Source organism: Ornithodoros turicata, chromosome 1 (genome assembly GCF_037126465.1).
Source record: "Ornithodoros turicata isolate Travis chromosome 1, ASM3712646v1, whole genome shotgun sequence".
Classification (NCBI taxonomy): Eukaryota; Metazoa; Arthropoda; class Arachnida; order Ixodida; family Argasidae; genus Ornithodoros; species Ornithodoros turicata.
Window position 1 is genome coordinate 162,300,439 of NC_088201.1, and position 26,724 is coordinate 162,327,162.

The 26,724-nt window shown below is 45.1% G+C and overlaps 1 protein-coding gene across 1 annotated transcript in view; it reads left to right on the forward strand.

Moving 5' to 3' along the window:
- The window catches only part of LOC135388583 (uncharacterized), a 48,553-nt gene extending 31,930 nt beyond the window's left edge, over positions 1-16,623 (forward strand). Inside the window, exon 4 of the mRNA XM_064618209.1 lies at positions 16,414-16,623. Coding sequence (XP_064474279.1) covers positions 16,414-16,623 — 210 coding nt within the window. The remainder of the gene's footprint in view (positions 1-16,413) is intronic.
- Positions 16,624-26,724: the final 10,101 nt, after the last annotated feature.

Sequence of the window (26,724 nt, forward strand, 5' to 3'; positions counted from 1 at the left end):
CACCAGGGCAACTTTAAAAATCGCTGCGCGCCTTAAACAAGAAATACTCATGAGAAAATTTGTGTAATGATTATTGGGTCATTGCACTACTGTTCTGATCCGGTTTCGATGTCACAGCATGTTCAGAAATATCAGGGCGGCTCAACAAAGTTACGGGTTTTAGATTGAACACGCAACTTTGCGATTTCTTTTAAAGAAAAACCGTGCGATATTCGAGCTTCAAACTTTTTCTCCGCATTACTAGGACAGGTCTGAAATTGTAAAAAATTAGTTGTTGCAATTTTCTTTAATAGTTAGCCAGAAAAAATCGCAAAGTCAATGGATTTAGAGGATATTTGACCAAACGCTCCCATGCGAATGATCCGCGGAGGACGGGTATGGACGGGTGCAAAGCTAGTACCAGGCTTTGTGAAGATAGTCCCGTTTGAATTTTTTACCAATGTGAAGCCGCACACGCCCAGTGCGCGCCTCCACGCGCCCTGGTTTACTGCTTCGTGCGGGAGTTCAAAGCCAGCTAGCGGCCATTCAATGCGCTTCCGGGAAAAAATACTTTGTGCGGTTCATGTTCCCATCAATGGTAACAATATAATTTTTTTTTTCTCGCAAATCCGCGATGGTCGAGCCACGCGACTGGGACGATTGAGCTGGAATGACTAGCATGATCATCGCCCGAAAGGTAATTCTCACTTGGCTGGAATTTCCCTATCCCTAACGCGTGTTGCATCTGGGAGGAAAACCAATAGGCACGGTGGAAAAGACAAACACACACAGGCTATGTTCTCATTGTGTAACAGCTGCTCTGGCTACTAAAATGAACATGTTTCAAATTCATACAACATGAAAGATGAAAGTCACTGAAAAGGTTAACTAGCTGTCGGGATCGAACCCACATATTTTGGATTACCGGTCCAGGGCTCTACCAATTGAGCTAAGCTAAGACGCCCTCCAGCGACTTTCGGTAATCCACTTTCGGACTTTCGGACCGGTAACCCAGAAGACGTGGGTTCGATCCCTACAGCTGGCTAACCTTTTCAGTGACTTTCATCTTTCATCGTTGATTTCTTAGGCAATTTGAGGCTTTGTTTGTATCTGTCCCTTCTATGTTGTTCCAGCCTCAGAACATCAGTTCTCTCTTGCTAATACAACATGGCTTGACACGATATACTGCTGAAATGTGAGAAATAAAATAAGAACTTAAATGTACAATACATAGACAAATGTCATACGATGACAGTTCCCTTCCTGCGTTCACTGCTCTGCCATTCCTCCCACTTCAAGGAAGTACTGAACTATATTACTACATTGCATGGCATTATACGATCCTTTGACAGAACTTGAAGAGCATTACATAGCACAGAAGGAAAGTACAGTGAATATAATTTGCGGGCTTTCCGTTCATGCTTAAAGGGACTGTCGCATGCAGAGGCATGCAAACCGAAAGTTTGGTGTGGGTTTGGTGTATTCAGGACGGCGAAAATTTCACTTCAGACTGCGTCTTACTTTGCACGCAATTTGAACAAACCTGTAGCAAGAGCAGACGACGGTGAAACGGAAGTCCCTCACGCAAAAAACGGTCAAAACGTCACACAAAATAGCTGCGGAGGAACCGATCGCCGGACACAGGAAGACGATCGCTTCCGCTTTGCATCGAGGCTCCCGCTGTGTCGATGTTTTGTCGGGCAGAATTGTGGAATCTCATTCGTGCCGTGTTGTATAAATTATTATGGAAGATGGACGAATCATTTGCTGACGTTGGTAATACTTCGTAACTGGAAGGCATAGTTAGATGCGTACGGCGACACGAACACACACCGACTGAGCGGCAAAGCGCCAGTACCCCGCTTGGATAATCTTTTGTGGTTGTCTCTGTGTATTTATCTTAGCGCTCCCAGTTATAACTCAACGCCAACAGGACTAGCACACAGTTTCAACAATTTGTAGGCTAACCCTTTGTAAACTGGTCACTTCGCTCACTGAGTGGGCACTGAGTGTGCCCACATTTGATGGATGGAAACATCATTCATACAGCGCGGATTATGAAGCAAATAGGTATGTGTGCTTTCTTGTTCAATAACAGTCATATTTAACAGGACGTTACGCAATGTGCATTACTATAGTTGAAGTGGGACTCCTGGTCCGCTTTAAATTCATTTTGCAGTCACTTAGCTAAGTCTGCGAAAGTACCCCAACCGAACTGTAGTTCGCATATTCCCATGTATTGAAGGGCATACTTAGCTAATGTACACGACGTAAATAACGTGAATTAGTTGAGGCAGGCCACAAACATAGACGACACAAGCAAGTAAGAAATCAGGAGGAAAAGCAAAAGGAAATTCGGAGGATCGAAGTTCGAATTTTCTCGTAAGCACATTTTTCCGGAGTTATTGGTTGTTTGATATTTAGCTAAGTTGAACATAACTCCGTCTCGTCTGGTCTGCCGCCTCGTCTGGTAGCATTCCTGTTGATGTCACAGTGGCGACGAGATGAACACCGCGGAGGGGCAGTCAGCTACCCCATCACACTTGGCTACTCCATCGATTCGTCATCGATTCGTCAGACCAGGGATTTTCGACCCCAGCAAGGAATAATAGAAAGTCTTTCAGATAAGATTCCAAGCTTCACTAGATGTAGCCAGAGTATCTTTGGACGCGGACAAAAGAAGTTTGCTAATTTCGTCCTGAGGACCGGGGAGTTTCACGCTACTTTATTCGCTTATTCAGCCTAATCAAGTTACTGACGTCACCATCGCAGAATTGGTCAAGAATCTGGACGACTTTTATGCTCCCAAACGGCTTAAGGAATTTGAGAGAGCGAAGTTGTTTATAACCAAACAGAGCGCCGGGGAGACAGTTTCGGAATTATTGGCGAGGCTAAGAGCCATTATTGCAACTTGTGAATATGAGAGCGAGACAGACTTCAGAGCATCGTCTTTGCTCACTAGATTCATAGTCGGGTTGAATAATCAAAAATGTGCGCTCGAGGTTGGTGCTCGAGAAAGACATTACCATTGGCGTGGCGCTTCGGTTATCTGAAAACGTTCTGCGCGCCGAACAGGAGTCCCGACAATTGGAAGGACTAGCGGTACAGCCTACGGTTACGCCTGTAGCAAAGAATCAGGGCAAGCCCAGAGCAGATAGATGCTGGAGATGTGGGAACACATATCACGCGGACAGTGTCCTTCGTTTCAAGGACGAAGCATGCAATACTTGTGGAAAGACAGGTCACATTGCTCGAATGTGCAAGACGAAGACTGCCAAAGCAAATAGACGTCACAAGAGTACAGTCAAAGCAGTTTAGAACGTTTTTGTAGCCGATGATAGAGGTGGTAAGTTTATTCACTGTGTCATTCAAGGTCAAAACGTTGAACTACATGTGGATACGGGAAGCAAGCATACTCTCCTGGATCAGAGGGCTTTAAAGGGCAAGGTACAGATGCATTTGAAGAATGGGGCAGCGCCGACGTTCTTCAAGCCTAGGACTATTCCCTTTGCTTTACGAAGAGCAGTAGAAGACGTCTTGGAGAGACCTGCAAATGGTCGTGGATGCTGACGCCAAGAAGATTTTGGTGGTGAATACGCACAAGGGGATGTACTAATTCAACTGAATGCCATTCGGAATTGCATCCGCCGCTGCAATTTTTCAACGGACTATGAAACAAGTCACTGCAGGTCTTGACCATGTTCCTTGTTACTTCGACGATATTATAGTAACAGGACGGAGTACCGAAGATAATCTACGAAATTTGGACCTAGTTTTCCAGAGGTTGGCTGATTACGGTTTTGTCCTCAAGGCGACGAAATGTGCGTTCATGCAAGATGAGGTAGAATACCTTGGACGTGTCGTTTCTGCATATGTTCTGCGACAGTCGCAGAAAAACATTACTGCTGTATTGAACATGCCTGCTCCGAAGAACGTCTCAGAGTTAGAACATTTTTGGGAATGATACAACATTACAGCAAGTTCATTCCTGGGTTAGCTGATAGGTGCGCTCCACTGAACAGCTTGCTGCGCAGAGCATCACCTTTGGCCTGGTCAGAAGACTGCGGGCATGCCCTTGACAGTCTCAAGATGAAGTTGTCATCAATAGAAGGATTATTGCACTATGACCCAGATAAACCCATCTATCTAGCTGCTGACACTTCTGCAACAGGGCTTGGCGTAGTCATTTGTCACAAGATCAAAGGAAAGGACGCACCCTTTGCGCATGCATCAAAAACGTTGTCGTCAACAGAGCAGAAATACGCTCAAACCGAACGGGAAGCTCTAGCCCTTATTTACGGAGTGAAGAAATTTCACCAGTATCTATTGGAGTCGCCGGTTTAAGCCTAGTTCTCACATACGACAACGGCGCACGGCAACAGCAACGGTGACGTGCCGTTGCCGCCGCCGTGCGTGTCGCCGTCGCTCCACCTCGCCGTGCTGCCGTGTTCACGTGATGTCGAACATCACGAGCCGCGGCGAGCAAAGATGGATTTCCACGTGTTCTCTTTGCACGTGTTCTCTGTGTATTCTTAAAATCAGAATGCGACAAATCATACAAATAAGGAAACCTTCTCACAAGTTCAATTAATTTCTCGGCATCAAGCTGAGAAGCCGCCATCTTCATTGGTGCGGGCCGTTCATTGGTTGGATGTGATGTGGGCGGGACCACGGCACGGCAGAAGTTGAGCATGGCTCAACTTCCTTTTGCCGTGAGACGGCGGCCAGAACGGCGCCATTACGGCGTCGGAACGACACAATTTGCCGTGCCGTTCGCCGTTGCCGTGCGCCGTTGTCGTATGTGAGAACTAGGCTTTATCTTGTATACGGATCGTAAACCTCTTACAACAATTTTTGCACATAAGAAAGGTATTCCAGTACCTGCTGCGAACATGTTACAACGTTGGACTAAAATTTTAATGGGTTTAATGGGGTACAGTTTCGATATTCAGTACATGTCAACCCAACAGTTTGGAAATGCTGATGGCCTTTCACGGTTGCCAGAAGGTCCAGATATCGATTTCGAAAACCAGGTCGGTTCCACAGAAGTGGAGGAAATTAACATCGTTTGCTCAGAACTCATGTCAGTTTTACCAGTTACACCTGCGAGAATAGTCAAGGAGACTGCCCAGGACAGCGTCTATCGTTGCATATTGGAAGGCTGGAATGGAACCGAATCTAAGGCTGAGTTCCAGAAGTTTCGCAAACGACAATGTGAGTTGTCAGTTTTAAATGGATGCATTATGCTCGGAATGCGTACGGTCATACCGCATAAGCTTCGCAACTCAATGCTAAAACGCTTCATGAAGGACATTTGGGTCAGCCCAAGATGAGGATGCTCGCGCGATCCTACGCATGGTGGCCTGGAATCGACAAGGACATTGTGTACACAAGTCAAAGCTGTGAGTCCTGCGCGTCCATAGCGCGCAACATGAAGCCAGTTCCACTCCGTCGCTGGGAACGCACGGAATCACCACGGTATAGACTCCATACAGATTTTGCTGAGTACGCCGGTAAGCACTATCTTATTGCGATCGATGCATACAGCAAGTGGCCAGAAGTTATCAGGCTCAGCAAGACGACTTCGAATGACATCGTACGGGCTTTTGACGAGATATTTTTACGACAGCGACTTCCTCATTAACTAGTCTCCAACAGCAGTCCTTAGTTCGTCAGCGCAGAATTTAACCAGTACCTAGAGCCCAAAAACATTCGTCATATTTTGTCACCGCCCTACCACCCAAAGTCTAATGGGCAAGCGGATAATTTTGTTCGAACTTTCAAAACTGCGTTGAAGCGTTTCAATCCAGTTACAGGAGAGGAAGCAGAGGCACGAATGTTTCTTGACAAGTATCGCGCATCTCCCCATATCGCAACTGGATGTTCACCTTCGGAGTTGCTGCATAAGCGGACGTTTCGAACAGAACTAGATTTTGTACGACCGCAACGCATGCAAGAGCCGGCAAATGAGGCAGGTTGTACGAAAGCCTCACGGACTTTCGCTGCTGCCGACAATTTGTGGGTTAAGAATTCTACACGAAAACAACACGGGGTAAAAGGAGTTGTTCGTGGAAGGATTGGTCGAGTTATTTATGAGGTGGAGTTAGAAGACGGTAAACATCGTCCCGTCCACGCAGATCACTTGAAGGCTAGGGTATCCTCACTACCTGTTCCCAATTTTTTCAGACAGCCGCTGCAGTTATCTAGTACTGACGCGGCCACTGAGTTGGCGCATGACCGTAGTTCGGTCGCCATCTTGGTTACCTGACATTAAACGGAAACCGCATAGAGCATTTTCGAAAATGGTCTATGCGGTGCGAAGTGTAAGTAGCAGATGAAATGAATGAGGGGAGAATGGGATCGTTATGATAGAATACGTTATGAAAAAGTAACAGACGAGCATTCTTCCGACGAGATGCTAACAAGGGTAGACCCAAAAACTTTTTCATGAGACTGACACTTGATGTACGATGGTAGTTTGAGAGTATAAAACGGCTGGCTTTTTTTTTATCGATTCTAACATTTTGATGAGGCTATCAGTTCCAGGATCCCCTACCGAAGATGCGTACAATTTTGATCGCACGAGATGTTTGTATAGCTGTAGCTTAACCTTGGTTAAGCAACGTAGAATGAACGCCTGATGAAGCCAAGAGAAGAGTTCGATGAATTACAGATATGCGTGATATGGGACTTCCAAGAGAAGTCCGATGAGAGATGAACCTCACGATACTTATATTGAGATACTTGAACGAGAAGGACGTCGTTAATTTCATATGGAAACGTGGGTGGCTGACTACGTGTACTTGAGATCTTTAAATATTTACATTTCTTAATATTCAATTCCATGGACCATGCTGAGCACCAGTCAAGAAGGGAGTGAAGATCTGACTTCAGAATATGAAAGTCAGAGGGGTTAGTTATATTTATATTTATATATAGCTATAGTTACTATAGATGCTGTTGGAAAATTGAAGCCAATATATTTCTGCAACTGCATCATTCAAGTGGGCTGTGACTACTGTAGCCTGTTTCATCGTTTTGGTGAAAATGCAGGCAACCAACAAAGAACAGACAGACACAAAGCTTAACTAAAGTGCACTTTATGGGTTTTAGCTAGGTTATTGTATCCGCTTGTAGAAGTGTGGGGTGGCCCGAAAAGGGCCGTTTTTAATAGCTGTGGTGGTAGGTCTCAGGGGGGCACACACAGCAGCACTGGACTACTCACTTATGGGACCTCGGCAAGGAGGGTTACAATCAGTTGTAAATGCTTAGATAATACATTTTCTCTTCTTTTCTTGTGTCATTCGTTTGATCCTACTTTACTCTGTTGCCCCACAGCTTCTGCAAAAATCAGTCTGCCACCACATGCACGAGTGGGGAGCACTTCAACGTCCAGAGTTTCGTTGGTGATCTTGAACACAGGACACCACCGTATGAGTCCCAGCACATGTGTATAGCCTACACAAAAGCAAGAACATTGTTTGTATCTTGCATCATGCCGTGTGCAAGACAGACTAATTATTGAAGGGGGAAGCATCACCTTGAGCTTGACGGAATGAAGTAGACAGAAACCTCAAACTGAAGGTGATGCTTCCCACGTCAATGTTACATCAGCTCGCTTGTCTGTTTTCCCTTGTGGCAGACTAATTATTTAGGATCTGGTCTCTCTTTAAGTCCACATACGTGATGGAGGAAGGCAAAGAAATCCAGAATATTTGAGAAGGGCCCTTTGATAACGCGGTCTGCCCTCGGGTGGGCCGTGTCTTTGAATGCACGGCCTATAAAACACTCGTCGGGACAGTATCCTTCGTGATGCTGATCCCGTGAAGATTTTTTCCGAAAATTCTTTATTGACGTGGTGTAATATAACGTATTTTGGTACATTTTGGTTGTCAGTATTGAAATTATTGTTGCACTGATACACACAGTATTGAAAGCAGAGTTTCTTGTTTCAGAGTTTCTTGTTTGTGTTTTGTTGTGACAAAAGCATTCGCACTCGTCATGAATGAGTGTAATGCCCAGTTACTCCAGCAAATTCACATATGATTTTTACTTTAAGTAGGCTGATTAGAAAACATACATATATCTTTCTTCTCCCTCGTCACTTTACTTCGGTATAATGAAAAAAAAAAAAAAACGAGACAAGACTCAACACAAGACAATGGTTTTGCGTCTTCCTCTGTCTCTGGGTCTTATACCATGTATAACCAGCTAGCCTGAATGTTATGCCTCCTACATCACTTTAGTATGAGACGAACACAATGATTCATGCTCAAATATTGTTAGCCATTGCTTCATGTGTGGAGAGCATAATATGATTTTTTTAATGCCAAGATGTCTATTCACGCAGATATAGTTTCAGTGTAGAATGAGTATGTTATGTTGCTCTTTTTGTGAATGTCGGTGTTTCCCATACTAGTGTTCCTCAAGTTTATTAGTGAGGTCACTTTGTTACATCTTACAATAAAGCAGCTTCTGTGAAATAAAGTGCACTATTTTTTCTCCTCAATATCTGCCCATATTTCTGTATACTTGTTTAGTTTCAGGGCTATGTATGTGACTTATACAGGGTGTTTCACGAAAGTCCCCCGGCTGAATAATTCGTGAAAAGGTGGCGCCGTCGAATAAATTTCTTTTTACTAAAGATCCTTGGGACATCGGCTATGAACTGAGTAGTGAGCGGCTCATTTGCATACGCTCACTAATTAAATAGACATCCTAACTTATAAATTTTACTTCGCACGCCTACGAAACCTCTGTTTTAAGCATCGGGCCCTTCAGCGAAAAGTATTGCAAGAAAAAAACCTCGTCGACACATAGTGATTTTTCAGAGTAATTAATTGGTTTCAGCTAACATATTTCTTGCGCGGAGCAGTGCACCCATGCCTCTTTGGATCAGCTATCTGGCTGGCAATTTAGTGTTCATCCGCCTGGTTCACGCACGGGGGCGACGGAAGATTAGGAACAGCTGCAAGAGATGCATTAAAGGGACCGGGAATTAAAGGGAATAGCCCCCATATTTTTTCCCCACTATCGTGCACAACATCACTGTTTGATAACACACAGAAAGCATTACTTATAAATTCGGCATATTTTTTACGAATAAATATTCTGAAGATTGCCGGTACATGGACGGTCCTGCCAACGAACTGCGAAAACGAACAACTTGGGTTTCGACGGTTTCCGGTCCAGGGCTCCCAGGGATTGGTCAATCCTTACCACGTGAGAGCTAATTTTGTAGAGAGCAAAGTTGACCACAGGATCTTACAGCTAAACGACATTTTAAAAATGACGCTCACATCCATAGTTTCTACATTATTAAAGCGTTAATAAAGCATTCAGCTACTTCACCGCGAGCTACGATCCGCCGCGCCATCTGCAAGGCAGTCTGTATTTATTGTGGTTCATTGTTTACGTCGTGGGTGGTCATGCTGGTCGCGCGAAGCCGAAAATGGAAGTAAATGACATGTCTGTGGCTGCTGTGTCATGTAATCGAGAGACCTACATATGCATGGCGTAGTTTTGGTGTTCGGGGATGCAAAAATCGTCTTCGTTCATCTTCGACGACGGGCGTTTCCTACCACAAGATTACACAGGAGAGTGCGCGAAAACGAATGTGGTTCGAAACACTCTGCTATTAGATACAGCAGTCGTGTCGTATGTGCTCAGCTCATTTTGCTGCTGATGACTACGAAGATGACGTAGAAGGCCAATAGGGAAGACGTCCGAAGCAAATTGCCGTTCAGTAACCAGTGATTTTGCTTCACCGAGGCGACGAGTTCAACACAACCTTTTAGGTATGTACAGGTGCCACACATATATAAATTATAATACAGAAATTCCATTTAACTTTATCCTACTGTTACCTACTGAGCATTGTCAACATCAACAAATTTGATTTTAGGTGCCCTCCAGTGTTGAAGTGGCGCCAGACTCCTTCGTGTGTGTGTGATCCAGGCTCCCAAGTTGACATGACAGAAATGGCTGAAAGCAGGTATGCAAAGTCCACACATGGAAGCACTAGATCCGTTACGTGTTGCAGACTTTGTGACATTTTTGGAGTGTTTGGAAAGGTGCAGAACATTATAATGACGTCAACAGTAGGAGAAGAAACCGATGAGAACTACTAGCATCTTTGAAGGGTACAGGAATACTTCCTGTTGAGGTATAGTTATGGCTAAGGAACGCTAATTAATTTTCTAGAGATGCATCCTCTACACTTGAATGCCCAGTGAAACAGCGAAAGTTCATTGTCTTTGAAGCCCACCTACTGGAATTGTACAAAGCGTGTCACAGCTGGAGTGAGCCATGCAAGGCTACATCATATTGGTCCTAAATTTGCAGATTTCCCTTATCTCGGACACAACGGTCATTCCTCTTTATTGCTCTCCCAATTTTACCTTCTCAGAGATTAACGTGGTCCTGCATTGCATGGGCACTGCCTTTTTCTACTTATGCTTTTGATTTCTTGTTCTGTTGAATAAATCTTCAATTGAGAGTTTGCAGCCACCATGCTGTCTACTGTGTTCGCCCCTCATCTATACTGATGTGCTATAACGGTATAGCACATCAACATGCCGACAACTTACCAACAACAACCTTGCCTAGTAGTCCTACTTTTGGATGGAAACTACACGATGTGGTACCATCCACATATATAAAATTGTAGTCGACGGTGATTTGCTCTTTTTGTACAGCCTTCACTGTACATTTCTTTTGTCTCGCTTAGCACGCGTCAAGAAAAGTTCTCATCTTCATCAAGATGACAGGTCATTGTTCGATCTATCTGTAGCGTTATTGTTCCTGTAATGCTTTTTTCAGCAGAGAATACAAAAGTGCACACGTGGTGAAATACTCCAAAATGGCTAAATAATTTAGTACGTAAGTTCTCTGTTACTGTAATTGAGATGTACTTTTGTAAAGTACTTTTGACAGTCCTGCAAATTGAAACTCGCTTCAGTCTACACGGCAAATGCATCGTAACATTTAATTGCAATATAAGAACAGAGGCAACATTTTGTCACAACTCAAACTATATAGTTCTTTTTTATTGTCCAGAGATTTAGGAAACAGAGTAGGACCTCTTGCCGTCTGATGTTTTGACGTACTTGATAGGGTTGTGAAATCTGCAACAAAATAAACAAGAGAAGCATAAACAGTTTTGTCTTTCCCTTTTGAGTTTAGCAAGCAAGTTATATGCACACCGATGCTGCGTGGTTCACTTTGAACCGAGATCAAGGGTTGATAATACTTGAAGTCAGCCCTCAAGTCCTCCTTTACAAATGTTAGTTGGTGATGTGATAATGAATCAATTTCCTTATAGCAAAACAGAGTTAATCAAGTGTTATATCCCAATCTTGGTTCAAATATTAATTGGCATTTGGAAAGGTGGTCAATAAGAAATATATTAAAAGGTTATGAACACAGTTCAGCTGAATGACACGGATGAAAATTATCTTATTTACTCCTCATATATACAAGACATGAGTATAATCTACAAATACAGATATGCCCCCAGGTTACTTAACCCTCCAGGAACAAACTACGTAGTAATTATAATATGCTGTGAAAGCAAAGAAGAAGCAATGAGAAAAACTTGCAGCAAGCAAGAAATGAAAGTTTGGTGACATCAACATTTCTACAAGTCTGCGCACTGATGGGAAAGCATCCTTAATAGCATGCACGACGCAGATCGAGATCCAGTGGAGTACTTTCTATTGGATTTTCTCAGAGCACCTTATATCCTTCTTGTGAATGGTCGAGAGGTGACATAACGGAATTTCCTACAAAATAAGGGTTTTCCGTCCAGTTTGCCGTTCAAGTAGCGCGTAAAGACCACACGGCGCTGCCGCGCATGTTGCCATGCTCTTCGGCTTCTCCTATGTGTGTAAAAGACACCTGTAGTACTTCGGTGCCAAGGCACAGTATTTTGAAATATTCGTTAGTTGTGATGCAATTGTCCGTCTGCTTTCCACACACGCATTCTCTACCTCTCGGCAGCAAAAATCGTAGTATGCGTCGGTTTGCATTTCACACGTGAACACTTGCACGACGAAAAAACAGCGCTTGTTTCTGCTGACACAAGTGCTTCTCCCTGATACATCGAAATTTCACAAAGCAGTCTATGTTCACGGCACGTGAGCTACTGGTAAGGACGAATGTGACTCCGGTTAATCTCTGGACGAAGAATCTTCTGCTTCGAAGCACACAACAGTGGCACGCACATTCCAGCACGCTAACGCACGAACAGAAATTCTGTGTGAGCGACAGTTCTCGAATGCAGAATACCAGCGCACTTATGTTCAAGAGGCTCGACATTCTCGACGTAGAAAGTGGTCACAAATGCCCACTGCCATTTTCGTTTTAGCCGGATTAGCGAACGAAATGGCGCGTATTACATGCGTCCTGGACAGACGGCGTGGGGTCATGCAATTGTTGACAGACTGCTCGGCTTCCTACTAGGTCCCTGGACATGCAATTATAGAAAATTCGATAAAAGAAAAACTACAGCAATTTCAGCGGAGCTCTTTGATATTTGAACTTTTGAAGGTTCAAGCTTTTCGCTGCACATAAAGTTTCGATAGGTTTATATTCACTTTTCGGTCCCTTTATTATTCCTAAGAAAAAAAATCACTAAGTATTGACGCGTTTTTTTTTCTTCCAATATTTTTCGCTGAAGGTTCCGATGCGCAAAACAAAGCGAAGCGTGCGAAGTAAAATTTAAAAGTTCGGATGTTTATATAATTAGTGAGCGTATGTAGATAAGCCGCTCACTACTCAGTTCATAGCAGATATCCCAAGAATCTTTACCAAAAAGAAATTTCTTCGATGTCGCCACTTGTTCACGAATTATTCAGTCGGGGGATTTTCGTGAAGCACCCGGTAGAGTATCATGGGTGTTATTACCAGCTTATGCTACCAAGAGTACTCATCAAGATCAGTGTACCTGGCAGGCAGCCCCCATCACAGGGACGATGGCCCATTATGTTTTTACGGGACTGACAGGAAAAAAAGTCACCAGTTAAGATACTGTAATAGGCCCTTTCACAAGTTTTGAAGGTTCAAAACTTGTGAAAGGGCGTATTACAGTATCTTAACTGGTGACTTTTTTTCCTGTCAGTCCCGTAAAAACATACGGGATAGTTTTTAGAGAACCTGGTCTGATGTTGACTAAGCAATGTACAGGCTTACATTTGGCTTGTTGGCGAGGCTTCTGCAGGCCAAGAACGAGGTGTGCATGCTCATCTATGAAAAACAGACTGTCTTACAGTTAAACGGTCGCCCAGATACTAGATTCCACACTCTAAGAAAAAAAGGTATAATTTTCTACCCAGAGTTGCAGCAGGACAGTACTTCTACCATTTTGTGCCATTCCACACGCGACATCTCCCCCGCGGGTATAAGAGGCGGCGTCACTTTCCCTTGCTCCTCTCTCTTACGTTTGCTCTAAGAGAAAATGGTAGAATTTCCTACCCAAACTGGTAGAACGACAGGTTCTACTCTGTAGTTTGTTCTACTCTGCAGTTATACCCAAAAGGTAAAACTGGTTGGAGTAGAAATGTGGTTGCAATGCAGCTCTACCGAAAAGGGTAGAAAATCATACCTTTTTTTTTTCTTGGAGTGATGGAACGACACTACCATACTCATGAAGGAAACTGGGGGTGGTACAAAGCACCACGTGAATTGATCTCTGACAATTTTCACCACACCTGACATGGTATGACTGGGACGAGATGTACGACTGCAGAAGTAAAAAGCAGGTGGCTGACATGCAAAAATATGTGATGTACTCATATCGCAGTGCTCCCCAGTGGTTTCGGTGTACCCTCCCAATGGTAGGCATTACTGTAATACATATCTTATATCTGTACCCTTAAAATTATTAGAAACTTTACTAAATTTCTGAGCTTTCAGATCAGTGTCCCCCCTTCACTCACATCAGACAAGTGAAAGGTTACGGATGCGGAATAATGAGTGATAAATATCCTATAGTAGGCATGCCTGCACATGTTCCGCTCTTAAGACTTTTTCCTTGCATATCAGTATCATCAAACTTTTATGAAGTCTGTACAGCTTACCCTTCAGATTGTACAGCGGTATTGAAGTATGTTAGATACGGAAGCTGCTGCTTGACACTGTGCTGTGTTGATGTGTTGTGAGTAGCAGTTGATTCCAGTTGCAGCACTCCTGTACAGGTGTCCTTTGCGCCATAAATTACCAGGGCACTGAGCTGATCCGATATTAGGGAGAGTGCACTGGAGGATTGAGACTCAAGCCACTGTCTTGAGGCGTTGAATGAATCTACTCGGAGCAGCTTTGAAAGAAAGCACTGGCATAATGTCGTTGATGTTACATAAACTGCAAGTAAATGGCAGGTCAGGAACTGCTATTTGTGTTGTCTTGTGCGCTTACTTTGCTTTTTCATGTCACTACTGATGTGACAAAATTGTGCTGAGGAATCCGCACTCGCGCTGTGGCTGCCGCCACTGCCGAAATCTGCCGATCGCGCGAAAGCTGCTGTCATGGAGATTTCCACTCCCGATGAACGCATATGCGGGATCCTACAGCGCATGCTCCTGGCGGGATTCCTCGGCTCGGCAACACGTCACGATGACGTGTTGCTGAGCCGGCCGTGGTCGCGTCAAGTTACCCGTTGTGTCTCCGCTCGGCAGCTCGTCACGGCGCGGCGCCAGCTGTCCTCCCTTCGCCGCTCCGTTTAAATTCGCTCCCGAGAAATCCGCTCGCGCGACGAAAGTAAAATTTCGGTTCTAGACTCAGAAAAATGTCTTCTTTCGAACGAAACGAAGAAAAAAATCGTTTCATAGTCCCTTTAAGTGATGGCTGCGGCTTTTGGCGATCACTTTCTGTTTCTAGCGGGCGGCAGAAGTGAAATACCTTGGTCTCTAGCACGCGCTGTGATTACTTCAGTGCTTCATCAGTGGTTCAAGCGGATCATGTGGTGATTAGGCTTTAATATTGCAATTGCAATTTGCTCCCGGAAGTCATTAATGAAAAAGTTGATTGAAATATATCTGTAAATAAGTCTCCTAATTGAGAAAATATTGTTTTCATGGTAGCAGCTCCGTCGAGTATTCCAATGACAAAAGTAGACCAGCCCTATGGCAACTCCCCTTTTTATGAAAATTTGTTGCAGATAACAGGAAACACCCTGTATAGACACTGTTAAGTATCTGGGAGTTTTTTTAACAGTCATGTGACATGAAACACACAAATTGCGTCACTCTGCGCTAAGCTCAGAAAAGTATCCAGCACTCTTGCTTACGCTTCGTTATCCCCCGCACATTAGATTAATAACATTAAAGAGTCTGGCTACAGTGTTGTAAGATACGGGATAACGATCTTTGCACAGTGTAGAGAAGCGTGGAAACTTAATAGACTAGTAAAAAGCTCCTTAAAGAGCGTAGGGTATGGGCAATCTAAATCATGCTGAATGTTCGGATTTTTTTCTCTCCTTAGCTCTTCCCAACTTTCAGAATTTACTAAACTACATTTTAGCACTTAAGCATTACTGATGCAGCCGCTTTAAAAGGCCAGTTCTTTCTAAGCATGGTACCCGTTATTCTAAGTGCCATTTCAATATTCCTCATACCTTCACCAGATATGGAACCTTCTGCCATCGCTACTACGTAGCGCAATTATTTCACGAAATTGCCTTAGACACTGTTGACATACAATCACAACGACAACTCAAAAGTTATCTAAAGCGCAAATGCTATAATGGATCAGGAATCTAGCTTTTACCACCTCCCTGAATACTGTTCACTTTTGTTCTCAATAGACGATTTCAGAAATTGCATGGACACCAGAGAGCGCCGTGTTGCGGAATCCCCGCTGCATCTTGGGATTTAGTTTTCAAAGAGCGCAAACGGTTTCGGTTTTCTCTCTCCTTCACCTCCCGCACCTTCGAGCAACAGGCAGCGAGCACGAATGTAACCCATTTCCCACGACGCATTGCGCGATGCGCTTGACTTGGGCGACGGAGGGCCCTCGTGCGGAGCACAAGGACAATATCTGAAATCGCTTATTGTGCTCGGTGCTTTTACTTTGACTGGTGACCATATACATGTTGTATCTGTCTTCTCACACCTGCTGCTGCTGACGCCGGGATCAGTGACACAAGCCTCCGTGTGTGGCCGAGCCCGCATACAGATGAATAATTTTTGAGGGGGAACTGCGCCGACATTCGTCTGGAAAGTCTTCGGAAAACCCAGGGAAAACCTCAGACCACAGCCGGTGACAGGATTCGAACCCGTGTCACCTCCCAGTCTCGGCATGGATCGATCATCCTAACCACTAGGGCACGGGAGCCGGCTATTATTATTAGTATTATTATTATGATTCTTATTAATGTTATTAATATAAATATTATTAACACCTTCTCGCACTCTTTATTAATATTGTCTATTTTTACAGGTGTCCTGCAATGGAGGAACCACGGCGGATGCAGATTTGCCTAACTTTTGCAGGGAGTTTGTCCTCCAGAGGATTGACCAGAAGTTTGATTCTATGATGGTCATGGAGATCCACGTCTCTTACAAAAGTGACAGAAACAAGGTCTTCAACACGGTACTGTATACTTTCATCGCAGTTAGCGATGCTGACCAGGAAAACTGCATCCTATGAACGGATGCATAGTCTGTAGGGTGCCGTCTTTTCTGCATTCCGTTCAACGTGAAGGCCGCTATATCTGGATGCCACTTAAAAATGCTCCCAAGGGTATTCGCGAAGTTAGTATTTAGCGTAAATGTTGCAGTTAGAAAGATCACTCGTGGGCAACTGACAGCGGAGCGGGAGCCACATCGTGCTGTAATAACGTCGTGCTTGCCACCAGTTCCAAAAGTCATCTTAAAGGGACAGTCGCATTCTCCGAGGTCAATTTCGAAACTAATGCGAATTCTAATTCCTTGCCGACCACTGAAATGGGCCCGAAAATACCATTTCGATCCGCGGCGTACTTTTCGCGCAATCCGATGAAAAGGAAACCGGAATCCTTGCGCCCTCGCTCTCTAAAAGTGGGAGCAAACGTCACCCGGATAAGGCCAATCAGCGCGCGCCCTGGGTAAATGTGAGCCGCGCGCCTGTTTGGCGATCGCGAAGCGAAGGCGAAGGTAGCAAACATGGAGTCTGAAAACGAGAGTGATGTTTCTCTGTCTGGGGGAGATTCTGACGAACATGTAAGCGGTAGCGGCGACGAGTTAATGCTGGATGATGACCCATACGGACCCAATGCCTCTGGAACCCGCCGACCATGCACGAGATGTGGCTGCGGCTAACCCGCGGGATGACATTTTCAGGTGACGTATCTCTTTGCATGGTTGCCGTCGGATGTGCGAAACAGTTTAGAATGTTGAAATTGTTGTCGGCAGGTGTCTGTGTGGAGTCTGCGACCCACAGGAGCCCGACGAGCGCCTGTGTTGCCATTCTGTTGCCAGGGTGGTAGAAATGTGCAACAGTGCCGCCGTGCAGTGCATAACATAACACCCATTACTCAGGGACATCTGCCTCCGTAGGGAGCTTCTAGTGGTGTACGCGCCTCAATTCTGCCGCTATGACCAACATTTTAGGCGACTCAATCCCCGGGACCACAGGTAAGCCTGCTGCAGTGCTCTTCCGTTTGCTATATGATTACGACAGTAATGATTTTTTTTGTTTAAATGACCTCCCATCAAGATTCGGAAGGGTAAACTCGGGTGCTAGTCGGGTGTTGTTGGTTACGCAAATTGTCGAACCTAAAGTGGACAGGGGTTGTATACAAAAGGGCGGCTATTCTCAGCAGCTTTTTGGCCTACACAAGTTTGTCCCCCATGAATCGTAAGCGTGGCCGACAGCCCTGGAACGACCCAGAATCCTGGTCCAACAATTCCAATAGGAAAAGTGAAGCAACACAGTCGCCTCAGCTAGTCTCGACATGCTCTCAATTATGCCAGTTAGCCATGGCCTGATTGGCAACACAAAACCCTGATTGACATATATCCAGTGAGAATTCTGAAGGATAGCCTTACAAGTCTGAAAACAGAAGCTTTTGAGGTGCCAATAAAGGGGGGGGGGAGCATGTTACTGAAGAATGTAAGAGTAATATATTTTGGGAGAAATTGGATTTTGCCGGAATTGGAGGGAAGCTAGTTCGGGAGGGAGTTAGCTGTTGGAATCGGGTTCATCCTGAAAGAGGCGGACCATTTTTCTGTTGTACTATGTTGCACACTTGCCAACCTTGCACATTCAAAATGCGGGAGACCCCGGAACTAAGAAAGGAATGCACAGGCTTTGAACTCCAAGGTTGGGTTAGTGTCTGTTCTTCTGTTCTGGCCATTGTCTTCCCAACACTGTGGGAGATTTGGCAAGTATGCAAATGCCCACAAGATATAATGCTAAACAAAAAGAAATGTCATGTGGATTTGTCTTTTCCAGCTGCCTGAGGTTCACGGCATACTCGTCATTCACGAGATGGGTCTGGGGATACCTTGGTCCAAGGAACAGACGATAGGTTCCTGGATGCGTTGTCCGAGCCATCAGGAGGGAGTTCCCATCTACGTCCTATCAGGGCTATCAGCATTAGGACCATCGAAGCAAGGGTGTCTTGACAAGAGAGACAAGCTGGTGCATACTGATGACTGGAACTGGAGACATGTAGTGGCAAGACAAAAATTTTGCTGACATAGGCACACTTTGTGTAAATGAGCCCTTGGTCATCCCTTTTGCCTCCCATCAGAGGTTTTGGAGGATACTACAGGTGTGTGGTGTACGGATAGGTTTATCCGTACACCACACTCCAATAGTATCCTCCAAAACCTCTGATGGGAGGCAAGGGGGATGACCAAGGGCTCACTTACACCAAGTGTGCCTATGTCAGCAACATTTTCGTCTTGCAGCAATTTTCTGCAGTGTGGGGGATGTTTTGTCTTGCCACTCTGTATCTCCAGTTGCAGTCAACAGACTGTCTACCCATCTGTACAGCAAAAACTACTACACGTGGCACTATTAGCTCCGGCATCAAATCCAGACTGTACTGCACTAAGTTAGTGCCGAGGTGGGAATATTTTGAACTCTGTGTAGATTGTCAATGCGGTGTAGTGACGGGAATAAAGAATGACCCTATAATTGTATCGATTTATTGTACAGTGGAGTATGACGGAGTGGGAATAACAACATAGCATAGGTTTATTTGCCTCCCATTATGTATGGGAGGCAAATAAACCTAAGCTATTTTATTATGTTGTGCTGTGGTTCTACATTAATGTGGTGTGAAGTCTGGGCGGTTACAGGTACGCTGCCACAGGGATGTTAGGAGGGTTCATGTTGGCAAATCCATATCTGGTGTACTAATACGCTATGCAAGTCTCTCCTTTGTTTTCCTCTTCCTGGAATCAGGGGATAACAAAAGCAGCTGCAGCTAATTGACACAGCACATTTTTCCTCTTAGTTTCAACTGCAATACAAAATCTCAAAAAGCTGTAGTAGCATGTAGACATTTATTCCTTGTTAGGATACATTTTGTAGGCAGCCACTGTGGTAACGTTCCCTGGTGTTGCAGGTGACTGCTCCTGAAAGAAAGGAAAGAACAGATATTATTTCATGTTCTCGGTGTATAAAAAATCAATAAGTCTATCATTCTATAATGTTCATCTGAAAGGGTCATCTGCACGCAGGCAAAGCCTCTTGTGGCAAAAGTTGGGTGGCCCTGAAAAGGGCCGTTTTTGTTGCTGGAAACCAGGCTGGTGCATCCTGGTCGGCTGTCAAGTTTTATTGCCAGTAGGGAGCCACATTTACTTTCGGAACCTGAAATAAGAAAATCAAATTTCAACGTGTCGTGCAACGCTCCTCCAAGGCATACCATACACAGCATACTACGGGTTTAAAAAAACCCCTAAAACTTCAGAGTCTAATCATATGCCACCTTTTAAGACAAAATTGGGGCGTGCACATACCTTGATTGAAAACGTTCCATAGCTTCTCCCAAGGTTGGCCTTTCACCATAAGAGGCTGACCGTGCTGGGCGAGCTTCCACCGCTGGTGGTTCTTTGTGTTTCTGTTTGATGCGACGTAGCACCTCTGCTGTAAGTGCCGTCGCGTATTCTGCTGAAGGAGATAATTGCAACATGATCTCACAGGCCAATCGCCGTATAAAGTTTCTATTTCTGTTTTTAATGGGGAATGAACAGTTCACGAACAGAGCAATGAAAAAAAAAACTAACACCATTTTTGTGATAGTTTTGATAGAAACAAGTGATACAGAACAAGCACCAGCTGTTTTCTTTTTTTTTTTATCACGGGCAGGAGAAAAGCACCATGCACACCCATTTTATCGCTCTGTTTGTGAAGTTTTTCATCTACAGCAAAAAGATGGACATCCTGTACTCATGACCGTGGGTACACTCATGTTCAGCGCACCACTGCCAGGTACATACCGTACGTTGCGTCTTCCTTCACAGGTACCACAAGCCATGCCTTCTTAACCGTTGAAGGCTTCAGGCGGTACTGCTTGGACCCCTCTTTTTCCAATTGTGCACGGTCGGAATTTTCGTTATAGTGAAGTACGGCCAGTTGTGTCCTACAACATGAATAATGATGTTACAATGTTCCTTCGAAAGGCCCGCCCATGCATTTAATACCTGGCTAGCATTCCCTCATCATGGAACGAAAATGTCTTTGGCGTGAAGTGCAGCAAGACGCTGTGGAAGGCTTCCAGACCGTACGTTTGGTCTTGGGAGGACAGCTGAGGGATGTCCTTGAGCAGGGCAGGTGCTGCAATAATGTCCGTGACCTTCCTGTAAGTTTCACTGTCTGCAAAAGAAGCAGAGAAGAAGCAAAGAAGCAGAGCCACAACCGTGAGTTTGACATGAATACGTACAAGAACATGTACGTTCCATATATGGTGACGAGAATCATGTTATTGAAGGATGTTATGAGTGCACTGCCAATGACCAACGCTTGCATGCCAGTCGTGGGCATCAATGCAAACGTCTCCCCACGAGATGATTCATGAGCATAGTAACACGTATTGTTCCCCTTTGTGATCTTCTGGTCATACTGGAACTGCATGAGATTAGTACTGTGTTACTTTTTTACGCTTCTGCCATCCCCATGCGCCCCCACTGGTTTCTCAAGCTGAGATTCGTTTCTCAAACGGTGAAGCCAACATTTCTGCAGGCCACTACAGTTTACTATACTTCGACCTGATTTCTGCTTGCTCTCATTCTATTCTTTCGCCTTTGTAGCTAGGCTTTTCCAACTTCAATCCAGAATAACTTTTCTGCACTCATCCATACGTGCACAACTTGCTGTTCTCCTCGAAATGGCAGAATGGGCCTGTTGGTACATGACTGAATTAAAACCGGAGCACGGAACACGGTTGTCTGTGTTCCGTGCTCCAGTTTTAATTGCGGTTCTCCGCTGTAGCTTATTCTACACGATATAATATCCACTTGACTGAAATGTAACCCATCAGCAAAACAAAACTTAGACAGTTTTGGGACCCACTTCAGTTGAGCCCCCTCTCCATGCCATGACATGCAAGAACAACCCGTGTCGTTCATAGCACTCCACTGTTTTATTGAATGAGCATTGTTTTATCAAATGAAACTTTTCCAGTTGACCTCTGTGCAGTGGTCAAGTCGACAAAATCATGTTGCAAGATGGCTAGTTTTCCCCCTCATATTGACAGCAAAGACGTATTCACGTAGAGAAAAAAAAATGAAGAAAGAAAAATTTGCTCCAAAAGACGTCGATGCCAATGTGAAATGCTTACCTTCCTTCAACCACTCACGGGGTTCCGAGGTCGCACCATGGTAGCAAACTGGGTAGACAGGATCATCATGCTTATGGACGTCCACAATGTGGTTGAGGGCCGACATCTACTTTGCAAGACATAGGTCGCCGTCTCCTCCACTCGTCTTTGGGCACCAGTAGGCATGGCGAACGAGGCTATCCACCCACAAGTTCACCACTTGATTACTTGCTGAGCGGCCAAGTGCCAATAGTTTCTTCTTTACCCCTGGGAACATCAATTTCGTTGTCATTATCCCCAGGAAAACCATAACAGTATGCACTTGGTATAGGCACCTTTGACGACGTGCCACACATCAAAGCGATGTTTTATCTGAGGGCAGCAGTCTCTCATCATCGCCTTGATTCCAGTGTGTCTCTCTTTAATAAGGGTGTCTACGACCATATCATTCCATTCAAGGAATGCCAGGCACCTCTGTAACCCATGCTTCTCCATGGCATTACTGCTCGATACCTTAGTTGCCTGTACAAAAACATAAGCAAGCCAGCAAGCATGTGGTAGATGTTAGCCTTCTCCAAAGTTCCTCTGAAACAGTGAGAAGCAAAGCAAAAACTGAAGACTGTACCTTGACCACTTCAAAGTGTATTATGCGGTTGGCAGTGGTCTCGAGCAGGGTGTAGCTTCCATAGAGGGCAGTGTGTCCAGGAGAATCACATCTCCCATCTCCGGCAATGGTTAGGGGACGTGGCTGCAGCTGTTCAAGGAGTTCCTTCTGTCTAGTCTGATAAACCTTGGATTATTGCGGAAAAAGCAGTGTACTGTCCATTAGAAGGGGACTCGATAACCAAGTTCTTTCATTCTTGTGGCTCCTCATCGAGAGGGCAAAATATGGGCAATACAATATTGCCATTTATGTGCAGTAGTGCTGAGTTTGTACTGGCTGTTTCATGCAGATGGCATATACTTACATAACTGACAGCGGGAATGAGGTACTCCTTCTGGGTCCTGTAATACTGCGACTTGGACAGTGCTGGCACCCTCAATATTTCAAACATGCGAAGAGCCTTTGCCACGTTCATCCCAGAAAATAGTATGGACGTACACAGCAGCACGTTGCCCAAAGGTCTGCTTCCGACCCAGGGTTGACTAGACCAGATTCGCTTCCTGCCGCAGCTGCACGTTGTCGTAGCTTGTACCCATGTCCCTCTTGGCTTTATCGTGGTGGTAAGCTCACTGACACCACAGCACAAGAATTCCGACAGGAGCTCTGGCAGACTAGACTCGGCAACAAGAAAGAGGCGTTCACCTTCCTCCCTAAAAGGAGGAGACATGCACATATGAGGTGTTGTTTCTTTGCCCATGGCCACGGACTCACAGTTGATGTATATAGGGTCTTGATGGGACCCTGGAGGGCTGCTGAGTTCATCACTGTAGAAGGCAGAGTTTGCAATGCAACTCTTTCCATTATCACGGCACTAAGTATATTCAACTCACTCTTCATCGTCAGAACTTTCCACCATGTCCGACGTATGAAGTGTAGCATCATGTGGGTCGGGGATGCTGCATGTAAGAGATTAAATCATGCCTGTGAATGGCGTTTAGGGTGATGTACGTGGGTTACACTAAGAAATTACAGTAAACTCTCAGTAACTTCACCCCGCCCAGTATCCACCAGAGCTTGCTTGAGCTAAGCAGTAATTTGAGCCGTTGAATGTATTTTACAACACAGTAAGTATACCAGGGGAACCACTGTGTGTTTGAGTGAAGCATAAATTTCAATTTATCCACTTTTAACTTAAAGGGAGTTCACTACATAAACGACTGAAAATTCTTTGTCTCATCTTCTACCTGAAGTAACGAAATGGCCTTCTGTAAGAGACCTAACGGTTACGGACTGTGATCGCAAGGCAACATTTCATTTCTTCAGTAATAAATATAACGCAATGGATTTCCAGTTGCTTCCATTACTGTGTCTAAACCCTCTGTATGCAGGACGCTAAAGGTACCTACGGTACTAGAGGTGTCTGTAAAACCGCACATCAGAGTCACGTACCTTGTCGATCCAAACGTGGTATCGAGTTCTGGCACTTCATCTGGCGCTGTACCTGGCTCTGGACTTGAGGCCCTTTGCACACCAGTATCGAAATATTGGTACGTAGACTGCGCTGCAGTTTCGCTGCCTCTCATGTCCCCTGGGACACCTTCAGCCAATGCCAAGGAAGTTTGTGGCGGAAGGCTAAGCTCAGTCTGCACAGTTGTGCTCGACGCAACAAACTCTGTCTGAGTGCCTGTGTACAAATACACGTTTCAACCATTACACACTAAGTGCTCTTTCTCAGTACCTGATGTACACAAAGGAACAGCTGCTTGTGTTCCCATGTGCCTCACATCTTTCTTTACGGCTTCCCCACGATCAACTGGAACTAAGGTATAGAGAAACCCGTACTGGCTGACTGTTTGGTACGGCACCAGAGGTTCCAGTAGTAGTCCATCCAGTATAATGGCTGCAAGACATGGGCAATAGGGAGAAGATATGTATGCAGCTGTCAAAAATACCAATTTTTCTTTGTGCCATATTTTCCCTTTTTGCTCTCCCACATGCCGCAATAAAAAAAAAAGGATTAAGCATGTTGTGTTTCTCTCTGGTGCAAAAACAGGAGAAAAGATGTGCACCAATCTCCTAGTGGCATCCCCGTTACAGCACAGTGAACTGCAGTGATAGATGTTTACATACAGCCTTCTGGATAATCCCCTTGTGAGATGCGCCATGAAGTGGGAAGTGGGTCCCCAGCACTTGCTTCAGCCATGACCTCCACATCTGAAATATGGCCTTGAGTGCTAACACTCAAAAGAATACGTTGTGGGCCTAGCGGGTACAATAACAAACATAAAAATGACTATGCAAATAAATCTTCCCCTTTGCGGTCCCTGTTCCACTGGCACTGTTATTTTCTTGTCCACATTACGTTATAAACACTGGCAGCCACATCACACAGGATTCCTTTCACAGAACTCGACAATTTTCAGGGCCCGTACATAACCATTATTTTGTGGGACGTGCAACAAGAATTGCAATTTTCTTCGTGGCTTGACAAAACATACCAAATCCAGTTAATCCCGTTGACGTGCTTGCGATCATTAGCACAGCAGCAACACACCAATCTTTTTTTTTTTTTTTTTGAGAGTACGCGTACTATTGCGTCAGGATGGTGCAATCATTGTAATAGTTTGTGTACATTAGTAGCCGGTGTGACTGTGACGTTACAATCGGCGGCGAGGCCAGCCGGTGTTCGCGATGATCTTTACTGTGACAACTGATATTTTTCATCGCAGCGTAGCTGTGACCACGCAACGCAGGATTGTCACTTACCTCCGTTACTGGTTCCTGCCCTTGTTCCCGATCGAATATGGTAGGCACGGCGTCAATCTTCAGCTGCTTTCGTTTCTGCCGTAGCCCGAGCCGAACTTGCAATACATCGTCATCAAACTAGGCGTCGTCGGCGAAATGACAGGAACAGACGCGTGAAACATTCAGTCCTTGGGCCACACCACAGCAGTGGCTGGCGATCGCTGCCTCCCACTTTCGTTTCGTCTCGCCATTGCGAGGTCGGTGAAATGTAAGCTCAGGATTCGCGTTGTAAGTCTTTGTGCGCCCGGGCACGTAGCACCGGTTTCCTCGCTGTGACATCGCACGTCAACGGCGTGAAATCCTAGGGCACACGGTGTGGTTCAAAGTACTTAAAGCAAATGCGACAAGACAACAAGAAAAAGGGTCAGACGCACGCTCAGACACACACCGAACTCGGCGAAAATGAGCGCCTCCTTATGGTTGGTTTATCCGGGTGACGTCATCCAGTGTCGACGCCTTGCGGGGATTGCCGTGCGCGTCGGAAGCGCGAACATTTAAAAATCGTTTCTGAGTGAACCAAGTGGATTTGTGCGGAGAAAATTTGCCGGCGTACATTATGAACGACAGGGAACATGACCATAACAGTTCCTGAACACGCTTCCGGATGCGACTATCCCTTTAAGGGGACTATGAAACTTTTTGAGAATCCTGCAAAACTTTTCCTAAAAGCAGTTCTCTTTGTCTTTGATTTCGTGCCTCACATAAAATAGCGTTATGGCAGGCGAGCTGGTGCACGAAATACATTGAAGAAAAAGCCTGATGTCAGGCGACACGGAGGACTAAAAACGCAAACGCAGATCGCTCTCTGTCTTCGTGGGGGATAATCTTGAAGATCTTCGGATTTTGCAGTTACGTCACTCAGCTGCTGCAGTAGCTCAGTATGTTCTGGTTTTGCTGCTGCTGTTGTGTCTGTTGTGGCACCACTGAGCTGCTGGTGCAACTTTAACATGTAGGCTGTTGAACAAGGCTCATCTGTGAACGGCAGTGCATGTCCATGCCCTTCAACATGGTGTCTGACCGTAGATGCACCCTGGTCGGCATGCAGAGCAGTAGGAGTGGACTATTTTGTGCAGCTTTTGTCATTCGGTGCCTTTCCGCACTCTCAGAAAAAAAGATGTAGAAAGATGATAACTCCATGAGTGAGCACCTTATCCGCACGGTACCTCCTTGCTTAAGACCGTAAGGGGTGTAACTACCCTCGTTACCACCTTCATGGTAGGGTGATAAAATCTTGCAAATGTTGTGACTGAGTGTATTTAGCACAAATTCTTCCGTATCTTCAGCCGCTCTCGGTGGCTCAGTTGGTACACACTAAACTTTTTACACCCTTTTCAGTGTAAGGTGTGTGTGCCATAACTAAAACATAAACCACGCACTGTTATTGCACCCTTCACACACCAATGTAGATGTGCACCCAATTCACACGCATGTATGAGAGGATCAGCCTCGAAGGGGTGTAATATGAGTGTGATAAGGGTGTATATTGCAAAATACACCCCTCTTACACTAACATAAGTGTAAAAAAAGTTTAGTAAAAAGTTAGTGTAAAAAAGAACCGCAAGATCGCGGGTTCAAACGCGGCCGTAGACAG